Source organism: Stegostoma tigrinum, chromosome 47 (assembly GCF_030684315.1).
Source record: "Stegostoma tigrinum isolate sSteTig4 chromosome 47, sSteTig4.hap1, whole genome shotgun sequence".
NCBI classification, from domain to species: domain Eukaryota; kingdom Metazoa; phylum Chordata; class Chondrichthyes; order Orectolobiformes; family Stegostomatidae; genus Stegostoma; species Stegostoma tigrinum.
Genome location: NC_081400.1, coordinates 293,561 through 318,019, shown reverse-complemented (window position 1 = coordinate 318,019; position 24,459 = coordinate 293,561). Strand labels below are relative to the sequence as shown.

At 47.6% G+C, this 24,459-nt stretch overlaps 1 protein-coding gene across 2 annotated transcripts in view; it reads right to left on the bottom strand.

Moving 5' to 3' along the window:
* The window catches only part of thbs3a (thrombospondin 3a), a 64,359-nt gene extending 46,371 nt beyond the window's left edge, over window positions 1-17,988 (bottom strand). The window contains exons 1-4 of one of the 2 annotated variants that reach the window (XM_048525550.1): window positions 17,815-17,988; window positions 9,059-9,268; window positions 8,618-8,874; window positions 5,269-5,371 (exon numbers count right to left, since the gene is read on the bottom strand). In XM_048525550.1, coding sequence (XP_048381507.1) covers window positions 5,269-5,371; window positions 8,618-8,874; window positions 9,059-9,268; window positions 17,815-17,887 — 643 coding nt within the window. In that variant the 5' untranslated portion in view covers window positions 17,888-17,988. The remainder of the gene's footprint in view (window positions 1-5,268; window positions 5,372-8,617; window positions 8,875-9,058; window positions 9,269-17,814) is intronic. The other variant, XM_048525551.2, reaches the window with a different exon arrangement.
* Window positions 17,989-24,459: the final 6,471 nt, after the last annotated feature.

The following is a 24,459-nucleotide window of genomic DNA, read 5'->3' as shown; positions in this document are numbered from 1 at the left end:
CCCCCCCCAACACAGGCAGGATATTCCCACACCCCCCCGCCCCAAACACAGGCAGGGTATTCCCACACCCCCACCCCTCCCAAACACAGGCAGGGTATTCCCACACCCACCCACCCCCCGCAAACACAGGCAGGGAATTCCCACATCCCCGCCCTCCAAACACAGGCAGGGAATTCCCACACCCCCCAACACAGGCAGGGAATTCCCACACTCCCCCCCCCCCAGACAGGGAATTCCCACACCCCCCTGCCCCAAACACAGGCAGGGTATTCCCACACCGACCCCCCCCCCCCGCAAACACAGGCAGGGAATTCCCACACCACTGCCCTCCAAACACAGGCAGGGAATTCCCACCCCCCCCAACACAGGCAGGGAATACCCACACTCCCCCCCCCCAAGACAGGGAATTCCCACACTCCCACCCCCCAGACAGGGAATTCCCACACACCCCCGCCCCAAACACAGGCAGGGTATTCCCACACCCCCCCCCCACCGCAAACACAGGCAGGGAATTCCCACACCCCCGCCCTCCAAACACAGGCAGGGAATTCCCACCCCCCCACCCTCCAAACACAGGCAGGGAATTCCCACAACCCCCCCAACACAGGCAGGGTATTCCCCACAAACACAGGCTGGGAATTCCCACCACCACCCCCCAAACACAGGCAGGGAATTCCCTGCCTGTGTTGGGGGTGGGGTGGGAATTCCCTGCCTGTGTTGGGGGTGGGGTGGGAATTCCCCATAAACACAGGCAGGGAATTCCCACACCCCCCCCCCCAACACAGGCAGGGAATTCCCACAACCCCCCCCAAACACAGGCAGGGAATTCCCACCCCCCCGCACCAAATACAGGCAGGGAATTCCCCACAAACACAGGCAGGGAATTCCCACCCCCCCCCCCCAAACACAGGCAGGGAATTCCCACACCCTCCCCCCAAACACAGGCAGGGAATTCCCACACCCCCGCCCTCCAAACACAGGCAGGGAATTCCCACCCCCCCCAACACAGGCAGGGAATTCCCACCATCCCCCCCACAAACACAGGCAGGGAATTCCCACCCCTCCCCAACACAGGCAGGGAATTCCCACCCCTCCCCTCCAAACACAGGCAGGGAATTCCCACCCCTCCCCAACACAGGCAGGGAATTCCCACACCCTCCCCCCAAACACAGGCAGGGTATTCCCACACCCCCCCCAACACAGGCAGGGAATTCCCACCCCCCCCAACACAGGCAGGGAATTCCCACCCCTCCCCAACACAGGCAGGGAATTCCCACACCCTCCCCCCAAACACAGGCAGGGTATTCCCTCACCCCCCCCAACACAGGCAGGGTATTCCCACACCCCCCCAACACAGGCAGGGAATTCCCACACTCCCCGCCCCCCCCAAACAGACAGGGAATTCCCACACCCCACCCCCCCAACACAGGCAGGGTATTCCCACACCCCCCCCGCCCCAAACACAGGCAGGTTATTCCCACAACCCCACCCCTCCCAAACACAGGCAGGGTATTCCCACACCCACCCCCCCCCCCCACAAACACAGGCAGGGAATTCCCACACCCACCCCCCCCCCCGCAAACACAGGCAGGGAATTTCCACACCCCCGCCCTCCAAACACAGGCAGGGAATTCCCACACCCCCCAACACAGGCAGGGAATTCCCACACTCCCACCCCCCAGACAGGGAATTCCCACACTCCCACCCCCCAGACAGGGAATTCCCACACTCCCCCCCCACCAGACACAGGCAGGGTATTCCCACACAACCCCAAACACAGGCAGGGTATTCCCACACCGCCCCCAACACAGGCAGGGAATTCCCACACTCCCCCCCCAAACAGACAGGGAATTCCCACACCCCCCCCAAACACAGGCAGGGTATTCCCACCCCTCCCCTCCCCAGCACAGGCAGGGAATTCCCACACCCCACCCCAAACACAGGCAGGGAATTCCCACACCCCCCCCCCTCCAAACACAGGCAGGGAATTCCCACAAACACAGGCAGGGAATTCCCACACACCCCTCCCCCCCCAAACACAGGCAGGGAATTCCCCCCCTCCCAACACAGGCAGGGATTTCCCACCCTCCCCCCCCCAAACACAGGCAGGGAATTCTCCACCTGCAATGCAGACAGGGAACACCCCCCCCACCAAATGCAGATGGAGTGCCCTGATCACAGACTTAAGCTCTGTAGTTCTGCCACACCCAGTCATGTACATGCTGGAAAATTAAACAACTCACTGGAGGACGAGGCTCCACAAGTCTCCCCCATCTTAAATGATGGGGGAGACCAACAAATCAGTGCAAAGGATAAAATGAAACCTTTGCAGCAATCTTCAACCAGAAGTGCCAAATGCATGATCCATCTCAGCCTCCAGATGTCCCCAGCATCACAGATAGCAGCCTACAGCTAATTGGATTCACTCCATGTGATGTAAAGAAAGTTGGAGACACTGCAAAGGTTACGGGCCCTGACAACATTCTTGTGCTCCAGAAATTGCCACACCCCAAGCTAGACTCCCGACAATGTGGATAAGCGTCCAAGTATGTCTTGTACACAGAAAGGACAAATCCAACCCAGTTGATTACGACATTGTTAGTTTACATAGAACATTACAGCACAGTACAGGCCCTTCGGCCCTCAATGTTGTGCCGACCTGTCATACCGATCTCAAGACCATCTAACCTAGACTACTCCATGTACATCCATATGCTTGTCCAGTGACGACTTAAATGTACTTAAAGTTGGCGAATCTACTACCGTTGCAGGCAAAGCGTTCCATTCCCTTACTACTCTCTGAGTAAAGAAACTACCTCTGACATCTGTCCTATATCTTTCACCCCTCAATTTAAAGCTATGCCCCCTCGTGCTCGCTGTCACCATCCTAGGAAAAAGGCTCTCCTTATCCACCCTATCTAACCCTCTGATTATTTTACTCTCAATCACCAGTAAAGTGATGGAAGGTGTCATCAACAGCACCTGCTCAGTGATGCCCAGTTTGGGTTCTGCCTAGGTCACTCAGCTCCTGGCCTCATTAAAGCCTTGGCTCAAACATGGACAAAAGAGCTGAATTCCAGAGGTGAGGGGAGAGTGACAGCCCTTGATATCAAGGCTGCATTCGACTGAGCATGGCATTAAGGAGCCCTGGCAAAACTGGAATCAATGGGTATCAGGGGACAAACTCTCCACTGGTTGGAGTCATACCTGACACATAGGAAGATGGATAATAAAATGTGAGGCTGGATGAACACAGCAGGCCAAGCAGCATCTCAGGAGCTTTTGTGCTGTGTTCATCCAGCCTCACATTTTATTATCTTGGATTCTCCAGCATCTGCAGTTCCTATTATCTCTGATACATAGGAAGATGGTCCTGGTTGTGGGCAGTCATCTCAGCTCCAGGACATCTCCGTAGGAGTTCCTGATAGTATTGTCCTAGGCCCAACCATCTTCAGCTGCTTCATCAAATACCTTCCCTTCATCATAAGAGGCTGTTCACCAATGTTTGCACAGTGTTCAGCACCATTTGCGATTCCTCAGATACTGAAGCAGTCCATGTTCAAATGCAACAAGAGATCGACAAAAATCTAGGTTTGGGCTAACGAGTGGCAAGTAACATTCATGTTTGGAGAGGGTTCAGAGGACGTTTACCAGGATGCTGCCTGGACTGGAGGGCTTATCTTATGAAGAGAGGTTGACTGAGCTCGGACTCTCTTCATTGGAGAAAAGGAGGAGGAGAGGGGACCTAATTGAGGTATACAAGATAATGAGAGGCATAGATAGAGTTGATAGCCAGAGACTATTTCCCAGGGCAGAAATGCTAACACGAGGGGTCATAGTTTTAAGCTGGTTGGAAGAAAGTATAGAGGGGATGTCAGAGGCGGGTTCTTTACACGGAGAGTTGTGAGAGCATGGAATGCGTTGCCAGCAGCAGTTGTGGAAGCAAGGTCATTGGGGTCATTTAAGAGACTGCTGGGCATGCATATGGTCACAGAAATTTGAGGGTGCATACATGAGGATCAATGGTCGGCACAACATCGTGGGCTGAAGGGCCTGTTCTGTGCTGTACTGTTCTATGTTCTATGTTCTATGTTCTATGTCACGCAAATGCCAGGCTATGACTATCTCCAATAAGAGACAATCTAAACAATGCCCCTTGATATTATCCCTACCATCAACACCCTGGGAGTTACCATTGACTAGAAACGCATCTGGACTTGCCAAATAAACAGTGGCTACAAGAGCAAGTCAGAGACTAGGAACACTACAGCGAGCAACTCACCTCCTGACTCCCCAATTCCTGACCACCACCTACAAGGCACAAATTAGGAGTGAGATGGAATACTCTCCACTTGTCTGGATGGCTGCAACTCCAACACACTGGAGAAGCTTGACCCTGTCCAGTACAAAGCAACCTGCTTGTTTGAAATCACATTCAAAAACCATTCACCGCTGACACTCAGTAGCAGCAGTGTGTACTACCTTTAAGATGCACTGCAGAAATTCACCAAAGATCCTTAGACAACACCTTCAAAGAAAAACTCACTTCCATCTCAAAAGGCCAACACTACCAACTACACATTCTCCGCCAAGCCACTTCACCATCCTGAAATGGAATTATACTGCCATTCCTTCAGCATCATAGAGTCAAAATCCTGGGATTCCCTTCCTAAGAGCATTGTGGGTCAACCTAGAGCACACGGACTGCAGTGGTTCAAGAAGGCAGCTCACCACCATCTTCGAGGGCATCTAGGGATAGGCAATAAATGCTGGCTCAGTGAGCAATGCCCACATCCCATGATTGAATTAAAAAAACAGATAGGGAACCCCGAACCCCTGATATAGAGCCATGAAACTGTGGATACACAATACCATTCACAAAACACTGACCACTACATCCAATCACTGGAAACAAATATCAGAAACTGAGCTTGGAACACAGACTTTAGGAAAAGTCAGTGCGTAGAAAATAGTCACCAAAGCCACGTAGTGGACATTGGACAGTGGTGGGGTTTGGGCACAGGACACCTATTCATGCAGGAAACTGAGTCTACATCCCTCATTCAACCTTGGGTGGGGAAACCCATGTTTAAGGAAAGATCTGAATCAGGTTAAATCACAGATACACATCTGACAGACTTTATAGCTTATGGAATGTCATAAAGCCCTGAGAAAGATGTCCCGCCCAATCTGTTAATCATTAAAAGTAGCTGAGATAGTTTGTTAGTGGAGTTTTAGGGAAATAGTGCAGTTGAACTTAAATCATACCCATGTTCCTTACAGCGTCATCCCTCTGAAATGGGCACTCCTGCAATGCACCAACACGGACCACTGTCCCTCCCAGGAATAACTTCAATTCCTCCAATGAGCCCTGAATACAGAACAAAGGCATCATTTCATTCATTCAATTATTTTATTTCTCTTTAACATAAATAAAATATATTTAAATCAAACAATTGTCAACTTCTATAGAATAATTATGTAACTTGCTAATCGATGGATACCAGAAGTTCAGTTCCTGAAATTAAGAAAAATGGGCATAGCATCCTGAGATGACATACTGCAGATTGAGATTGTTGTGAGCTATTTGGAATTCAGAACAAAACAGATCAGCTAACCACACAAATACCAATCTCATAGCTGATGTTTGTGTACCCTTGTAGTTAATTTCCTTGCTGATTGTCCAATGTAGTGTTTGTTGCAGTCTTGGCGGGGAATCTTGTATATGACATTTGTCCTGTCCATAGTGGGTAGTGGTTCTTTGGTTCAGGTGAGCAGTTGGCAGAGGGTTGATGTGGATTTGTGCGCTACTCTAATGCCCAGTGGTTGTAGGAGTCTTGTGGTCAGATGTGTTCCTGATCTAAGGTAGTGTGATGAGTGTGTTAGGGCGTGCAGTATCTTCGTGGTGTCATTTGTGTATTAGGCATCGTGTACACACAAAGTGCACGAACATCGACTGGCAACAAAAAGACACAACCCAATCCTCACTCACTTCCATCCACATAGATAAGGAAAACAACCGTATCAGTTAGGACAACACCGAGATCCTGGGACAGGGGAAGCAGAGACAAGTACAGAAATTGCTAAAAGACTAGTACTCCACTGAGAAGGCCATCAGCAAAACACATACAGCTAGATCCTTTATATAATCCATTGCGAAGGAAAACTGGAAGGAAGGTAATCCAACTCAACGGACTCCAGAGTTTAAATAACAGGCGGGAAAACACAGCGGTGCTTCGTTGGAGGCTGCACTGATGATGTTACCCAGCAGGGTAATGAAACATCTACAGAACAACAAACCAGCTCAGCGAGACAACCAACCACAACCCTACAAATCTACTCCAAAACCTTATAGAAGGTAGAGAGTTAGGATAGAAGGAGAAATTCAGGACAGTAACATGTAGCTAGTGATGTACCACAGCAATCAGTGCCGGAGTTACAATTATTTACGCTTTATATATTAAATGACATGGATGTGGAAAGTGAATATACCATAGCTAAGTTTACAGATGACACAAAAAACAGCTAGGAAGGCAAGTGGTGAGATTGACATTACGAGTCTGTAGGGGCACACACACAGGTTAGGTGAGTGGGCAAAACTTAGCAGATGCAGGAACATGCGAGTTTGTAGACTTTGGCAGGAAGAAGGAAGATTACTTGAATGAAGAGGGTCTACAGAAACTTGCAGCACAGAGATATTTGGGAGTCCTCTTGCATGAGTCCCAAAAAAACTCACATCCAAGTTCAGCAAATATTAGGACAGCAAATACAATGTTGGCTCTTATTTCAAAGGGAATGGATTCTAAAAGTAGAAAGGTTTTGTTAAAATTATACGTGGAACTAGTCAGACCACACCCTATTCCCTTGTCTAAGGAAAGATGTACTAGCATTGGAGGCAGTACAGAGAAAGGTTACAAGGTTGATGTCACGTCTGGAGGGATTTTCTTATGAGGAGAGGCTTTGCAAATTAGGCCTGACTCAGAGTTGAAAATAATCAGAGGGAACCTTATTGAAACATACAAGATTCTTAGGGGAGGAGCTGAAAGAGTAATTATGGAAAGGTTGCCTCCCCTTGTGGGAAAATCATCATTTGTTGGAGTTGCCTCTTTTAAGTTAGAAATATTTGAGGAATTTCTTCTCCGAGGGTCTGAATCTGTGCAATTCTTTATCACAGAGGATTGGGACATTAAGTATATTCAAGGCTGAGATTGAGAGATTTTTAATCAGTAAGGGAATAAGGATTGTGGGGAAAGGCAGGAAAGTGGAGTTGATCCACAATGATCTCATTGCACGGAAAGCAGACTCAAGGGCTAAGTGGCCCCCTCCTGCTTCGAGGTGTAATGAGATATGAAAGGGTGATTGTGGGTTCACAGCCGGTTATTGAGCCTCTTACACAGTAAGTGCAATGATTGTTAGCTGATAAAGTCAACAGCAAATTGTTGGTTAATGTTGGCGCCTTCTCTTCCCATTTCTCACACTGTCCTTACAGAGCCACTTCTTTGGTCAATTGCAAAGCTTCGATGTCTTTATCAACGATAAATTGCAATCTTGGTAATAATTTAGTCTTTGCTTCCCATGTATTGATGTTAAGATCACAGGTTTTCACAAAGGCTTTCAGATTGTCTTGGATATATTATATGTTCTATCGTCACCATGTGAACAGGTCTCCTGGTCATTTCCAAGTAGTCAATCTGTTTGGTCTCGAGTCAGGACATTCTGTCAATGTGTCCCAATCATCAAAGCTGAAGGGAGAACATAAGCTGCATACTTGGCAGGACAGAATCCTTGAAGACTCGTGTCTATCGTTTTTGTCTTACCACTTTACCCACAAAATTCCTCTAATACCAATGTGTATGTCCTCATTGGGAATGATGGGTGGAAGATATTGAAATTGTGAGTGCTGGATAATTGGGTGGATGAGTGAATCAGTAGGCCAGCCTTCTCGGGCTCTGAGGTCAGATAGCCAGCTCCTCACACGATCAGGTGCGGTTGAATTCGGATGAGCGGAGAAGCTTGCTGCTCCTGCCCAATCAGAATCTTTCCAGAGCAGGAAATCCTTGACATCATCTGATCAGTAAACAGCATTAGCAGTTTAGGCATGGGTGAGGGGTGCAGTGAGAAGGGGGGCTGAATGGCTCCTTTTTAAATAGGATGTATTGATACTGAACAGTTAACACAATCCCAACCTCCTGTGAGCTGTTCATGTTGCTCTGTTATCCAATCCTACACAAGAAATCCTTGTCCTCATCATGATTTAGTGAAGTTTAGGAAGTTCATGTCACACTTTGCATTTTAGCAAAGAACCAGGTAATGGGATGAGTATTCCAGGGTTGACCCAGGTTACTCAAAAACTAGGCAGGTCAAGACATAGTCAGATTCCTTCACCTCTCCCCAGTATCCATTGTTTCCAGTACTTCACCCCATTTACCTCTTTATCCAAGCACATCACCCATCTCCTCAGTCTTCCTGAGCTGCTGAGAGTCTGTGTAATTGACAAGGTGTTTGCTCACAGGGACTGGGAAACATCCAGTTGCCCCAGAAAGGATGCTGAGAGCTAACTAGCTGTGATCACTGACCAATTTGTTTACTTTCCATTTGTTTCATGGCTTGAGCTCACCTGCATCCGTGTGTAAGCCCTGTGACCAGTCCGTACATCGACCATGTCTGCCTGCTCTGGAGGGACGGTCACCATCGCCGGGAGCCCCACACTGGAATCCATCTGTCTGCAGTCAACATACAGCTCCATGGTGATCAGGTCACGCTGGAGGCCACTGATCCTCAGGATGATGGAATGAGGGTTTCCATCTGACAAGTTTGCATTTTGTAAATTCACAGACTGAGTCTTCCCATCTTCTCTCAGGTAGCGGACAAGCACTATGTAGAAGTGAGAGGTAACACACTAATCAGCTGTTCTTTTTCTTTTCCTTATTCCAACCTGTCATATCCTCACCATCATCTCTCCTTTCCTCCCATTCCCCTCACTATGCCATCCTCTTCATACCCCTAACATGGGACTATCTCTTTCACAGTGGTAGCATTTATGATGCCCATCTCTTACCTCTGTTGATCTTGCCCATCACAGTGACCTCCAGGTATCTCATGTTGTCTCTCTTGGCATAGAACCCCAGCAGAATACCACCCTGTCTGGGTGGCAGCCTGAATACAGACAGGACAAAGAGCTCATTCACCGTTAGAATCTCTGTGGCCAGTTTCTCCACTATTGAGGCCTCTTGTTTCACATTGTGCATTGATCCAAAATCAATCACTGCTGGGACAGAGATAGAAGGAATGGTCAAAGCAGAAAGACAACTGAACAATGGAAATCCAAAGAAGAAATAAAAATGGAAACGTGCTCAACATAAATCACAATTGAAGGACAGACATTCACTGAGGGGAAACTGAAGATGATGTTTCTCATAGCACCTCTCAATGCTCACCCTTTGACTCCAAATACAATGGGGAAAACCACCTGAGGCTATTAACGAGAAAGTGATACCATTGGCTGAACAGTACAGAACTATTAATCATTGTAAGCTGTTCTGAAGAAGGGTCACTGAACCTGAAGAGTTAACTCTGACTTCTCTCAGATTGTCAGATCCTGCTACAGCTGCTGAGCCTTTCCAGCAATTTCTACTTTTGTTTCTGATTTCCACCATCTGCAGTTCTTTTAGTTTTTAAGTCATTGTAAGCTCTTTATCAGGTATTGGTAAAATTTACTGGGAGGTGCAGTGTTTCATAATTATGAATTATAAACTATAAATCAATTAAGCTGTTACTCATCAGCTAAATCACTATGAAATTAGCAGGGTAAGTGATGTATTGTGACTGTGGGATGTGGCAGTCTCTGGATGCCAGTGTGATCCAGAGTGAACACGTGTAGTTTGTGTGAGCTTCAGCTCAGAGTGAATGGACTGCAGTCTGAGCTGTAGAAGCAGTGTGAAGGGGAAGATTATCTGAACACCTCATTCCAAGTCATGGTAACACTCAGTTATCTGATTCGACAGTAGTCAGTGACAGGTGAGTACAGCTAGTGAGGCAGCTAAGGGGACCCAAACAGCAGGATCACAGCAGCCTCAGTCTTTGCAAAGTGTCCAACAGGTTTGAGATACTTGAGATATTATATTACATTTTATTATCTTGGAATCTCCAGCATCTGCAGTTCCCATTATCTTTGAGATACTTTCAATTTGTTTTAATGCGAGTAAGTGCTTCTAGGAAAATGAGCTGATTGATCAAGGCACCGTGGTGCCATTCAACAAAGGCAGCAGAAAGGAATGCAGTGGCAATAGGGGACAGTGTAATGTCATTGTTCTCTGAGGAAAAGGGCATGCACTCAGACAGCTATGTTGCCTGTCCAGTGCCAGCGTTTGGGATATCAGCCTCTGGTCTGGAGAGGAACTGGCAGTGGGAGGAGTAGGTTCCAGTGGCTGTACGTCAGTACCATGACATAGGTAGAATTAGGAAAGAGGTTCTACTGAGGGAGTGAGAAGCTACGTGCTAAATTAGAAAGCAGAACATCAAAGGTAATAATCTTTGAATTACTACATGAGCCATATGCAATATGGCGATGGTTTAGTGGTATTATCACTGGATTCTTAATCCAAAAACCCAGATAATGTTCTGGGGACCTGGTTCGAATCCCACCATGGCAGATGATAGAATTCGAATTCAATAAAATATCTTGAATTAAGAGTCTAATGATGACCGTGAAACCATTGCTGATTGTCGGGACAAAAACCATCTGGTTCACTAATGTCCTTTAGGGAAGGAAACTGTCATCCTTACATGGTCTGGCCTACATGTGACTCCAGACCCACAGCAATGTGGTTGACGCTGAACTGTCATCTTGGCAATTAGGGATGGGCAATGAATGTTGCTCAGCCAGCAACACCCTCATCCTGTGATTGAATAAACTGAATAATAAAATTGGCATTGAGCAAATAGGTTCAGAGGAATTCATATGTGCCTCAAGGACTGGTGTAAGAGAGCTTGGTTCCAGCTCTTTGGGCACTAGCATCAGTGCTAGGAAAAGAAGGATCAGGAGTGACCAGAACCTCAGAGGGACTGCACAGCAATGCAGCTTGAAGAAATATTAGTATAGTACAACTGAACAGTGCTGGGACTGGAGTTCCGGCAAAGTGCATAACTAAGGAGATGAATAAAGCTTTAAATTAAACAAGGGGGGATTGTTCAAGCTTGGATATACGTCAGCACAACAAAATAGTAATATAGGAAATGAAGGTCAGAGAATGGAAGAAAAGGACACAAAGAGAAAAACCACAGAATGCACCAACAGTCAAGAGTAAATATTAGAAGATAAGACAAGGATAAAACTGAAGGCATTGTATGTGAATACACACAGCACTCAAAACAAATTGATAACACACAGTGAAGTAATAAATGTGACCTGTTGGCGATTTGGCAAATGAGCTTGGTGTATGACAAGGATTTGGGTCCTGAATATTGGAGAGTCGATGACATTCAAGAAGAATAGGTGGAGGGGTGGCACTGTTCATCAAGTGTGGCATTAGTAAAATACTGAGAGATGACTTTCGTTCAGGAGATTGGGATGTAATTTGAGTGGTCAATAGCAGCAACCTCACCCCACTCACCTTGCCCCCCCACACCCCCCAACAGAATCACAATGTGGGGCAAAGTAAAAGAATGTTGGGTCCTTGTGTGAAAAGGACACAATAACCGTGGGTGACTTTAACCCGTATTACCAACTGGAAAAGTCAGACTAACAATGGTCGCCTGGTTGAAGAGTCCATACAATGATTTCAAGATGGCTTCTAAGAGCTCCACATTCTGGAATCAATCAAGGAGCAGTATATGTTAGACTTGTGGTCGGGTAACGTGACAGGATTAATTAAATATGACTCAGTGTAAAGGCATCAGTGCAGCAGTGAGCACAGTATGATTGAATTTTACATCTGGTTTGACAGGGAGAAGAGTGGGTCGAAGACTAGTACTTTAAACTTAATAAAGGGCAACCATCTGGGCATGAAAGTTGAAGCAAACTAGGAGATACATCAAAACAGAAGCAGTGGCAGACATTTAAGGAGATGTTCTAGAACAGGAAAGTAGAAACTAGGAACAGGAGGCAGCCATTTGGCCCATTCAGCTCACTTTACCCGTCAACATTATCCTGGCTGATCCTCTATTTCAACACCATATTCCTACCCTATCCCCATACTCCATGATCTTTTTAGCTTCTAAAAATCCTTTTTTTTAACCTGGACATAATTAGTGATTTGTCTTCTACAGCCTCTTCTGTGGTAGAATAGTCCTTGTTTCTCCACCCTCTGAGTGATAAAATTTTTCAACTCTGTCCAAACTAGCTAGGTATCCTGAGACTGTGACCCTTTGTTCTAGAACCCTTGAATCAGTGGAAACATCCTCCCTGCATCCAGTCTGTCCGGCTATGCCAGAATTGTATACATTTCAACAAGGTCTCTTCTCACATTTCTAAACTCCAGTGAATACAAACTCCGTTGTAATAACACATGACAAATATGATATTCCAAGAAGCAGTCTGGTGAACATTCACTGAACTCCCTCCATGGAAAATATACCTCTTATTTGGTAAAAAGATCAAAACAGTACATAATACTTCAGCTGTAATCTCACCAAGTCCTGTAGGACAATGCAGTAAGAATTCCTTGTGCCTGCGTTCAAATCCTCTTGCAATGAAGGGCCAACATACCAACTGCCAACCTAACAGTCTGCTGCACCTGTTTGCCTTCTATCGGTGACTGGTGTACAAGTAAGCCTAGATCCACTATACGTAACTGTTCCCAATGTATCACCATTTGAAGAATACTCCGCCTTTCTGTTTTTCAATCAAAGTGAACAACTTCACATCTATCCAATGTTACACTGCACCTTAAAACTAAATCTATAATTTAAATTTTGTTGTTGTGAGCTTTGAGCAGGTTCATTTTCAAATGTTCTATTAAAAGAGCACCTAATTAAGAATGAGGTGAATGTGGATCCTCAATAATGGACTCATGGATTTGGTGCATACATAAGGAGCCAAGTTAGAATGACTTTTATCAGATCAGTCATGGTTTCATTGAAAGGCAGAGCAGATTCAATGGGCTGAATGGCCTACTTCTGCTCCAGTGTTTTATTGAGCGTAGCCTACATTAGAGTGCTGCAGAGTACAGGATGAAGAAGGGGCAGAGTCAATAAAATGTAGAGCCGGAGGGGCATAGCAGGTCAGACAGCATCAGAGGAGCAAGAAAGTCAACGTTTCAGGTCTGAACCCTTCATTAGGACTGGGGAAGGGAAAGGGAACTCAGGATTAAATAGAGTGAGGGGGTGGGCCTTGGGGGAAGGTAAATGGGATGATGATAGGTGGATGCGGTAGAAGAATGCAGAGATTGATCAGTGGGAAGAGTGGAGCAGGTAGGTGAGAAGGTAGATACACAGGTCATGTCAGGTCAAGGAGGTGGGGATGAGAGGGAGGGCTGGACATGGGGAGATTTTAAGACTGGTGAACTCTATGCTGAGACCAATCTCCAAGTCCAAAGCATCATCCTCCACCATTTTCATCACCTGCCATCAGACCTCACCATTAAAAAGATCTGTCCTTCCCTAACCTTATCTGCTTTCTGTAGAGACCGCTTATTCTGCAACTCCCTCATCAGCTCCAAACTCCCCAGCAAACTTACCCTGCATCTGCTCAAAGTGCTACACCTGCCCCTGCACCTCCCCGCTCGCCTCGCAGGTTAATCCTTCCAAATCCAGCAGAGATTAACCTGTAGGTCTTCTAACCTGGTCTATTGCATCTGTTGCTCCCCAATGTGGTCTCCCCTATATTGGAGAAAGCAAGTGCAGAGCTGGTGACTGGTTCGCAGAGTTTCTGCGCTCTGTACACTCCGATCAACACCATCTTCCAGTTGTCAACCATTTCAACACCAGCTCCCACTCCCTTGGTGTCATGTCCATCCTGGGCCTCCTCCATTATCAAAATGAGGCCACACAGAAACTGGAGGAACAACATCTTATATTCCACCTTGGGAGTTTATAGCCCAATGACCTCAACATTGAGTTCAGGATCCTCAAAATCTCCCCACCCCCGTTCTCATCCCATGTCCAGCCCTCCTCCTCATCTCCGCTTCCTTGATCTGACAAAACTTGTCCGTCTTCCTTCTCACCAATCTGCTCCACCCTTCGCACTGACTAATCTCTACAATCCCCACCTGCATCCAACTTCCCCATCCCACCCCCTTTCCCAGCCCCATCCCCTCATTTATTTCTGAGCTCCCTTCCCCCTCCCCAGCCCTGATGACAGGTCCAGACCCAAAACATCAACGTTCCTGCTCCTCCAGTTCCACATGTTACTGTTTCTGACTTGCAGCATCTGCAGTCACTGCTATCTCCTAGTCACTGAAGGAGGGGCAGGCTCGGTTACTTTTGCCTAAACAAAGCAGCTGATCAGTGGCTATTTACAGTCAATAAAGTAAAGACAAGGTCATCAGTTGTCTATCAGTATCTAGTCTTACTGTCTCTTTCCTAACAGTTTGTTACATATAAGGTTGATGCTGGCATACAAAAAATTGAAAATTACAATAAAGTGTAAAGAAGGATAAGGGCAGCCAATACATGGGAATAAACAGATCTGTACAATCTCCTCCAAGCCATGAATGAATGAAGAGTGGACAAGGTCAGAAATCACACAAAACCAGGTTATAGTCCAACAGGTTTATTTGAAAATACGAGCGTTTGAAGTTCTGCTTCTTCCTCAGGCATAGTGTAAACACTTTGGTCAGACCCATAATGCTGTTAGGCAGGGATTCCAAGATTTTAACCCAATGACACGAAGGAACAGTGATATATTTTCAAGTCAGGATGATGAATGACTGGGAGGGAAACTCGCCACTGGTGGGTTTCCCTGCATCGGCTGTTCTTGTCTTTCAAGATGGAAGTGGTGGTGGTCTTAGAAGGTGCTGTCTAAGGATTTTTGTTGAGTTGCTGTAGTACATCTTGTAGATAATATACACTACAGCTACTGAGTGTTGGTGGTGGTGGGAGTGAATATTTGGAGATGTGGTGCCAAACAAGGAGCTGCTTTGTCCTGGATGATGTTGAGCTTCTTGGGCATTGTTGGGACTACACCCATCCAGGTGAGTGGGAAATATTCCATCACACCCCTGATTCATGCCTTATAGTTGGTGTAACTGGCTTTGGGTATTCAGGAGGTGAGTTACCCACTGCAAGACTCCTAGCCTCGGACCTGCACCTGTAGCTACAAGTTTCTGGTCAGCAGTAATACCCCAGGATGTTGGTATTGAGGGATTCAGTGATGGTAAAGCCTTTGATGTGGAGAGTGATAGATTCTCTCTTGTTGGAAATGGTCATTGCCTGGTATTTGTGTGGCACAGATGTTACATTCAAGTCCTGGACAAAGACCATCTCCAACCAGAAATAATCTATCCATTGTCCTGTGATTCACATCTGTTGGGTTTACAGCATGAGGAACTTTGGATCGGAGTTGACAAGATGGAATTCAAGCTACGGACATTGCACCATGAGGAAGGGGAAGGTTACTGGCCACTATGCTCCAGGAGGCAGTAATAGCCCTGAGATCAGGTCTTTCAAATATGGACAGGATGATGTGATTGCAGATGAAGTGAGTATTGGAAGCCTAGGGGCAGCTCTCAATGTCCCTCTGTTTGTACAACTGTCCAATAGTATCTAGCCATTCAAGTGGGGGGGGGGCAATAGGGGATGCTTTTGTCAAGAAGGGACAACAGCACCTCTTCTTCCTCAGGTGGCTCAGGAAATTTGCCATGTCCATAAGGTCCCTCACCAAATTCTACAGTAGCACCATTGAAAGCATACTGTCCAGGTGCATAATGGCCTGGTACAGCAACTGCTCTGCCCAGGACCGTAAGAAACTACAGAAGGTGGTGTTCGCAGCCCAGACTGTTACAAAAGACAACCTTCCATCCATGGACTCTATTTACGCAGCTTGCTGCTGTGGAAACTTGTCCAACATCAGCAAAGTCTCGTCACACCATGGTAATGAGTTCTGATAACCTCTTCTGTCAGCAGAAGATACAGAAGCCTGAGCACATGCATAAGCGAGCTCAGGAACAGCATCTTTCAGGCTGTTATCAGACTGTCAAATGGACTCCAGACTCAAATAATGTAGCCTGTATGCCCTAAGTCTTTTTGATCTGTGTATCCTTTGCTTGCTATGATCTGCCTGTACCGCTGTAAACAAAGCTTTTCACTGTATTTCAATAGACATAACAACAAAATCAATCAATCTCAAGGAGTTATGTGGAAGGAATGGGTTCACTTCATGGGCGTTTGTGCCAGTAATGGGGCACCCATCAGATCACACCGAAAATAAACAGCTTTGTTCCCCTTCATGAATATCAAGTACACCAGTATTGTGGCGGTCCAGAGAAGAATCATAAGTTGAGAGATAAAGGGAACTGCAGATGCTGGAGAATCCACGTTAACAAAGTGTGAAGCTGGATGTACACAACAGGCCAAGCAGCATCTCAGGAGCACAAAAGCTGACGTTTCGGGCCTAGACCCTCTCTGATGAAGGGTCTAGGCCTGAAACGTCAGCTTTTGTGCTCCTGAGATGCTGCTTGGCCTGTTGTGTTCATCCAGCTCCACATTTTGTTATCTTCACTCATTAAGTTGATCCTGAGTATGGAGGGACTGTCTTAAGGTGGTGGTGGTGGTGGTGGGGGGGGGGGGGGGGGTGGAATGGTTGAGATTGAGAAAGGCCTATATTCATAGGATGGAAATGTTCTGAGGAAGGGTCACTGGACCTGAAATGTTAACTCTGTTTTCTCTTCCACAGATGCTTCCAGACCTGCTGAGCTTTTCCAGCAACTTGTTTTTGTTCCGATATATTCATTGGAGTTTATGTGAGTGAGAGGAGGCCTTATTGAAAAACAGGAGATTCTCGGAAGGCTAAGGGTTTAAGGTTTGAGAATTTGGTTTCTGTGGGTTGAGATGAGGGTACTTGTTGTCCCATCACACAGAGAGTCCAGGGCTGTCTGTCACTGCCCCCAAAGTTTGTTTGCATCTTTGGATGAATGTAACAATTGCCATTTAATGCGAAAAAAAACCCCACAATAACTGCCATCTGGCGATGTGAGCACTGGCACCTTCTGCGTTTACACGCGCTTCCTCTCCTGACTTCATCCATGAAAGGGCAAGCTCTGATTTTCCTAATCCCCCAGACGCTCCGGCCAGTGGAAGTGGGTTTAAACACAGAGGACGCTGTGAAATGCGCTGAAGCCCCGAGTCTGAGGACGAGTTTCTCACTGTTTCTGCACAAAGCCTGCCGGACCTGCGGAGATTTCTCCTGCACTCTTGTATGTTTCAGATTCCCAGCATCTGTTGAGTTTTGCTTTCATTCGAGTGGAACTCGATTCTCTGTTTCCTTAACCGAACGCCCCGGCGTGTTAACGGCGCTATGTAAATGAATACAAGTTGATTTCATTACCCTTGCTAGGTAAAGTGACACAGACTTTGGGAATCCCTTCTGCTAAAATACTTTTCCTGTATTCCAGGTCTCCCCCGACACCCCCAGCCAAGACAGCTGATGTTCGGGGAGGAACCGGAGACCGGATTTCAATCCGAGTGCAGGACGGTGTTGAAGTGGGGAAAGTCTGCAGTTTGAAATGCTTCTGCCATTTCCCTGTCCTCTCCTCACCGTGGCCTGGGAATGGGGCAAGTAACGGTCAGAGACAGGATCCCAAAACGCTTCCCGATCCCGGGAAAGCCCTCGGCCGCCCAAGGAAACTTTTCCGAGACTGTTTTACCCAGCTCCCTTACCTCGCATTTCTTCGCGGGCTGCACTCACTCTGCAAAGCGCCAGCAGGAAGAGCAGGAGGAAACCAGGGGCCATGGCCGCCCGCTGGGACAAGGAGCCCGAGAGATAGAAAAGGAAGCGGCTGCACGGTGCAGGGCGCCCGCACTGTGAGAGCCTCGGGGAGGGACGGGAGACAGGGGGAGGCGGGGAGAAGGGAGGGGAGACGAGACAGACAGGGGTAGGAGAAACAGGGTCGGGGGGAGCGGGGGGTTGGGGGGGTGGAGTGGAGAGGGGGGGGTTGAAGAGGGGGGGGTTGAGGAGGGGGGGAGGAGGAGGGGGGGAGGAGGAGGGGGGGAGGAGGGGGAGGGTGGGGGGAGGAGGGGGAGGGTGGGGAGGGGGGGGGTGGGTGGGGGGGGAGGGGGGTGGGAGGGGGGTGGGGGGGGGGTGGGTGGGGGAGGGGGGTGGGGGAGGGGGGTGGTGGGTGGGGGGGGAGGGTGGGGGAGGGGGGAGGGGGGGTGGGGGGGGGTGGGAGGGGGGGGAGGGGGGGGGAGGGGGGAGGGGGGGGGGGGGAGGGTGGGGGAGGGTGGGGGAGGGTGGAGGGTGGGGAAGGGGGGGGTGGGGGGGGAGGGGGGGGAAGGGGGGGGTGGGGGGGGAGGGGGGGGAAGGGGGGGGTGGGGGGGGGTGGGGGGGGGGGGGAGGGGGGGGTGGGGGGGGGGGGGGAGGGGGGGGTGGGGGGGGGGGTGGGGGAGGGGGGTGGAGGGGGGGGGTGGGGGAGGGGAGGGGAGGGGGGGAGGGGGAGGGGGAGGGGAGGGGGGGAGGGGGAGGGGGAGGGGAGGGGGGGAGGGGGAGGGGAGGGGGAGGGGAGGGGGGGAGGGGGGAGGGGAGGGGGAGGGGAGGGGAGGGGAGGGGAGGGGAGGGGAGGGGGGGAGGAGGGAGGGGAGGGGGGGAGGAGGGGGGGAGGGGGGGAGGGAGGGGTAGGAGGGGGAGGGGGAGGGGAGGGGGAGGGGAGGGGAGGGGGGGAGGAGGGAGGGGAGGGGGGGAGGGGGGGAGGAGGGAGGGGAGGGGGGGAGGAGGGGGGGAGGGGGGGGAGGGGGGGGAGGGAGGGGTAGTAGGGGAGAGGGAGGAGAAGGGCGGAGGATGAGGAGGGGGAGGAGGAGAGGAGGGGGAGGTGGGGTGGGGAAGTGGGGAGACGGCGGGGAAGGCGGACGGGGTGGGTGGGAAGGCGATGTGGACAGGGATCAGTTCCGGAGTAAACCGGGAGCCCAGAGAGAGAGAGAGAGACAGGGATAAGTCCCGTAGTAAACCGGGAGCCCAGAGAGAGAGAGGGAGAGAGACAGAGACAGGATCCCAGAGAGGGAGGGAGAGTCCAGGTGTTTGACAGATTCCTGCAGCTGGACAGGATGGAAACAGACGGTTGGGTCCAACATGTCCATGACAACCAGATTTAATCTGCACCAATTCGGAGCAATTTGTCTCTTGTCGATCTGTTGGCCGTAGAGAGCAGAAATCACTGTAGATTCTGCTCTCAGTCACTCAGGGTGAGCAGTGTGATGCCCTGATAGGCTTGGGACCCGCTTTGCAGAACACCTCCGCTCAGTTCGCAACAAACAACTGCACCTCCCAGTCGCAAACCATTTCCACTCCCCCTCCCATTCTCTAGATGACATGTCCATCATGGGCCTCCTGCACTGCCACAATGATGCCACCCGAAGGTTGCAGGAACAGCAACTCATATTCCGCCTGGGAACCCTGCAGCCAGATGGTATCAATGTGGACTTCACCAGTTTCAAAATCTCCCCTTCCCCTACTGCATCCCTAAACCAGCCCAGTTCGTCCCCTCCCCCCACTGCACCACACAACCAGCCCAGCTCTTCCCCCCCCCCCACCCACTGCATCCCAAAACCAGTCCAACCTGTCTCTGCCTCCCTAACCGGTTCTTCCTCTCACCCATCCCTTCCTCCCACCCCAAGCCGCACCCCCAGCTACCTACTAACCTCATCCCACCTCCTTGACCTGTCCGTCTTCCCTGGACCGACCTATCCCCTCCCTACCTCCCCACCTACACTCTCTCCACCTATCTTCTTTACTCTCCATCTTCGGTCCACCTCCCCCTCTCTCCCTATTTATTCCAGAACCCTCACCCCATCCCTCTCTCTGATGAAGGGTCTAGGCCCGAAACGTCAGCTTTTGTGCTCCTGAGATGCTGCTTGGCCTGCTGTGTTCATCCAGCCTCACATTTTATTATCTTGATGCCCTGATAGGTTTTGTTTCGTTCTCAAGTACTTGCTTCCTGGGAAAGGCAACAGTGAGGACCTGGTCACTCAGGATTTGTGGGTCAGTCTGAATCAGCGCCTGGAGCACTGGTGTGCGAGTGTATGGAGCTGGAAAATAAGCCTCTGTTTTTGCATTTTGGATGCAGTTTGTGAGGTTTCATACAAGCCTGTTCGTTCATGAAGGGTGAGGTAACAAGGTGTACAGCCGGATGAACACAGCAGGCAAAGCAGCATCAGAGGAGCAGGAAAGCTGACGTTTCAAGCTTAGACCCTTCAGAAAGACTCTTTGTCCAGCATCTGCAGTTCCTACTATCTCTGATACAGTTGGTGAATACTGACGGGCGGTGATGTTTCCACCCCATAACAGAACACTCAGGAACTGTCTTGGAGAAAACACCAGGGGTTAAGTGTGGATTATATTCCAGATGTTTTGGTGTTTATCATTCTCTTTTGCCGAACAAAAGGAAATTTAGTTTCCATCCTCGAACAGGACAGGCTTTTGGATACTGGGTGAAAAGATTTCATAAACTATAAGGAAGCAGACATTCCGACTACCCATCCCCTTCTCAGTGAGCAGACTTCCTCAGTGACTGAAGTCGGTTCCCGATGGTTCTATCAAAGTATTTGATCCTGTTGAGTTCAGGATGATAGATTTCACGAATGTGACTATTAATTTTGTTTCTCACATCAACTATTCAAAAAACAATTTTCATCTTTGAACAGTGTGTGATAGCGGTTCATGTTGAAAGCACTTTCCACATGTACACACTACCCACTGTGACACAAAACAGCCGGACTTCTGTTCCATGGAATTATCATAACCGTGCAGCATTTCTGCAGCATCTCTCGACACCTCATCCATCTGTGTCATGCTGCTTCACTTCGTCTCGGCGCCTGTTTCTAACTGAAGCATTTCATGCACATACTGCCTCCCCCACCGCTCAATACCGATTGGAAATCCCCGTCAGGCCTGTGGCGAGTCTCAAATCCAACACCAGCAAAGTCCCATCGGAAACTCATTGATTACAAAAGGTCAAACTAGGGCTAATTCCCAGCGCCAGCTCACTCGATTTGTTTGCGTACTTACAAAAATTGCCTCATCGATAATAGCACAAGCCTCAATAGATTCAATAGTGCTTGACCTGTGAACAAAAATGTGATCAGTTAAGCGGATGAATTCTTGGAAAACCTCTCAGTTATGATCAGTTTACCACATTTGAGAAATACAGCAAGTTGGAACATGTTACAATTGAAGATCAAATCACATTTTGATTCTTTGCACCCCCAGTGTCAGCTTTGAACAAATATAGAAAAGGTACAACAAATGCTACTCATTTTTCTTTCTTACACTGAAAGTAAGGTCTGCTTGACACTGTACCCATCATATCCCAGAACAGGTACAGCATACGGTTAGATACAGAATAAAGCTGTCTCTAATCTTTTTAAACCAAAAGTGATTTGATTTGATTTATTGTCACATGTACCTAAATGCAGTGAAAAGCTTTGTTTGCTATCAGAACAGGCAGACCATAGTAAGCAAGGACATGCAGATCATAGGGTGGAAAAAAACTCAGCCGAGTAAAGCGCTAGACAAGATCAACATTAACAAGATCAGCATTATTTGAAGTTAGAGAGGTCCATTCATCAGTCTAATAACAGCAGGGAAGAAGCTGTTCTTGAACCTACTGGAGTGTGTGTTCAAGCTTCTGTATTTTCTGCCTGGTGTCAGGGTTGTAGGAGAGCATTACTAGGAAGCCATCAAACTCTCCCAGGACAGGGACAGCACAGGGTTCGATGCAGAGTAAAGCTCTCTCTAAAATGTCTCCATCAAATACTTCAGAACAGTTAAAGCATCTGGGTAGATAAAACTTCCTCTGCTCTTTTTAATCTGAAAGTAAAGTTCCCAGCCCTCTTTTTAACAGAAAGTGTAACCCCCTCCAGCACTGTTCTCATCAAACACTCCCAGAACAAGTACAGCAGGGGGTTAGATACAGAATAAAACTGCCTCTACAAATGTTCACATCAAACACTTCCAGAACACAGTCAGCACAGGGTTAGATGCAGAGTAAAGCCTTTTCTTCTGTCTTAAGCCAACATATAGAAAATAGATATGAATCCTCATCAAATACTCCAGGACAGGGATGTCATGGAATCAGATACAGAATAAAGCTTCCTTTACTCTTTTAACTGAAAGTAAAGCTATCTCTACTCTTTTAAACTGATAGGAAAGCCTGCTTGATACTGTCCCCATCAAACACTCCCAGGCAAGTACAGCATTCTGTTATGCTCATGATAAACCTCCCTGTACACTTTTAAACAGAAAATAAAGTACCCTTGGCATTGTCTCCATTAAGCATTCCCAGGACAAATGCAGCATGGTGTTTGTCAGTAACAGAGTAAAGCTACCTCTACTCTCTTCAACTGAAAATAAAGCTGCCTCACTATGCCCCAATCAAACAATACCAGGATAGGTACAGAATGTGGTTAGATATGCAGTAAAGCTCTGTCTACTTTTCAAAACTGAGAGTAAAGGTCTCATTTACTGTCCCTCAAACACTCCCAGGATGGGTACAGCATAGAGCTAAATACAGAGTAAAGCTCCCTCTATTCTTTCAAACTGAAAGTAAAACTCCTTCTATCATTTTAAACTGAACATGAAGCTCCCTTTACACTGTTCCCAGCAAGTGCTTCCAGGCCAGATTATGTATGGGGTTAGATACAGCTGAACAAAAACAAATTTTTACTTCGAAATTCACTCCAACAGTAAAATTAAAACTTCAAAATTGACCCCAATGGTTCTTTCCAGACATTTTGAATAACCAAACCCAGACTTTCAGAATAATCAATACCAGACACCAGTTTAAAAGGTTTAGCAATTTATTAGCAATGTAACTTCAGTTAAGTAAAATTAATAACAAAACAATCTAATTATTCTATGATTTAAACCTAAAACCCATTCACAAGGCTGATTGTGGGAGGTTAGGCAGAGAGCTGTCAAATCTTCATGCTGGAACATCAACATCCAGGTTCCTTCTTTACCCACAGAAAACCCAATTCAAATTTAGACCATTCCCTGACAGATAGATCGTCTCCTGCATGGAATCCTAGTCACCATTAAACATCTGCCATCTGTTTGAGCATAACGTCAATTCCAGATTCTCCTATGAGACATAATGGCTTTTCCAAGTCACATGCATTGGCCTTGTTAATAGCCAACTTCTGCTGTCCGTTTAAACATAATGTTCTTTCCTGGTGCTGAAGCTTTTGATCAGGAAAGGATCTGCAATTAACTTCCAAGACTGGCCTCAAAAATAAACAAAAGCTAGTTTGGTCTGTTTTACTTTAAACATAAGCTGTTATCCATAGTCCAGAAGTCATCTTTAGCTTTATTATTATTACAAACCCCAGTCTGTAACTCCCTCCCGGGTACCTGTTATTATTATTACAAACCCCCAGCCCCTCATAGTTCCCAGTGCATATCTTCAAATCAAAATACCTAATAGTATAGCCTGGCTAGTATAATTTATTCATTATTCACACAATCTGGTCAGTGTGATGTACTCATTATTCACCCAATCTCAACAGCGTAATTTATTCATTATCCACCCAATCTTGACAGTGTAATATATTCATTATTCACCTAATCTGGACAGTGTAATTTATTCATTATGCACCTAGCCAGGACAGTGTAATTTATTAGCGAGTTTTGAGAAGATCTGTAGCTCAGGTTGAGGTTCTGGATGTGAGTTTGCTCGCTGAGCTGGAAGGTTCGTTTTCAGACGTTTCGTCACCATTCTAGGTAACATCATCAGTGAGCCTCCGACGAAGCGCTGGTGTTATGTCCCGCTTTCTATTTATCTGTTAGGTTTCCTTGGGTTGGTGATGTCATTTCCTGTGTTGGTGATGTCATTTTCTGTTATTTTTCTCAGAGGATGGTAGATTGGCTCCAAATCAATGTGTTCGTTGATGGAGTTCCGGTTGGAATGCCGTGCTTCTAGGAATTCTCGTGCGTGTCTCTGTTTGACTTGTCCTAGGATGGATGTGTTGTCCCAATCAAAGTGGTGTCCTTCCTCATCTGTATGTAAGGATACTAGTGATAGTGGGTCATGTTGTTTTGTGGCTAGTTGATGTTCGTGTATCCTGGTGGCTAGCTTTCTGCCTGTTTGTCCAATGTTATTCCAACGAGCCACCACACACTGCAGCACAGAGGAACTACGAAGAGCAGAAGAAAATCACCTGTACAGCATATTCAAAAAGAATGGGTACCCAATGAACACAGTCTGCCGATTTCTATTTATCTGTTTAGGTTTCATTGGGTTGGTGATGTCATTTCCTGTTCTTTTTCTCAGAGGATGGTAGATTGGCTCCAAGTCAATGTGTTTGTTGATGGAGTTC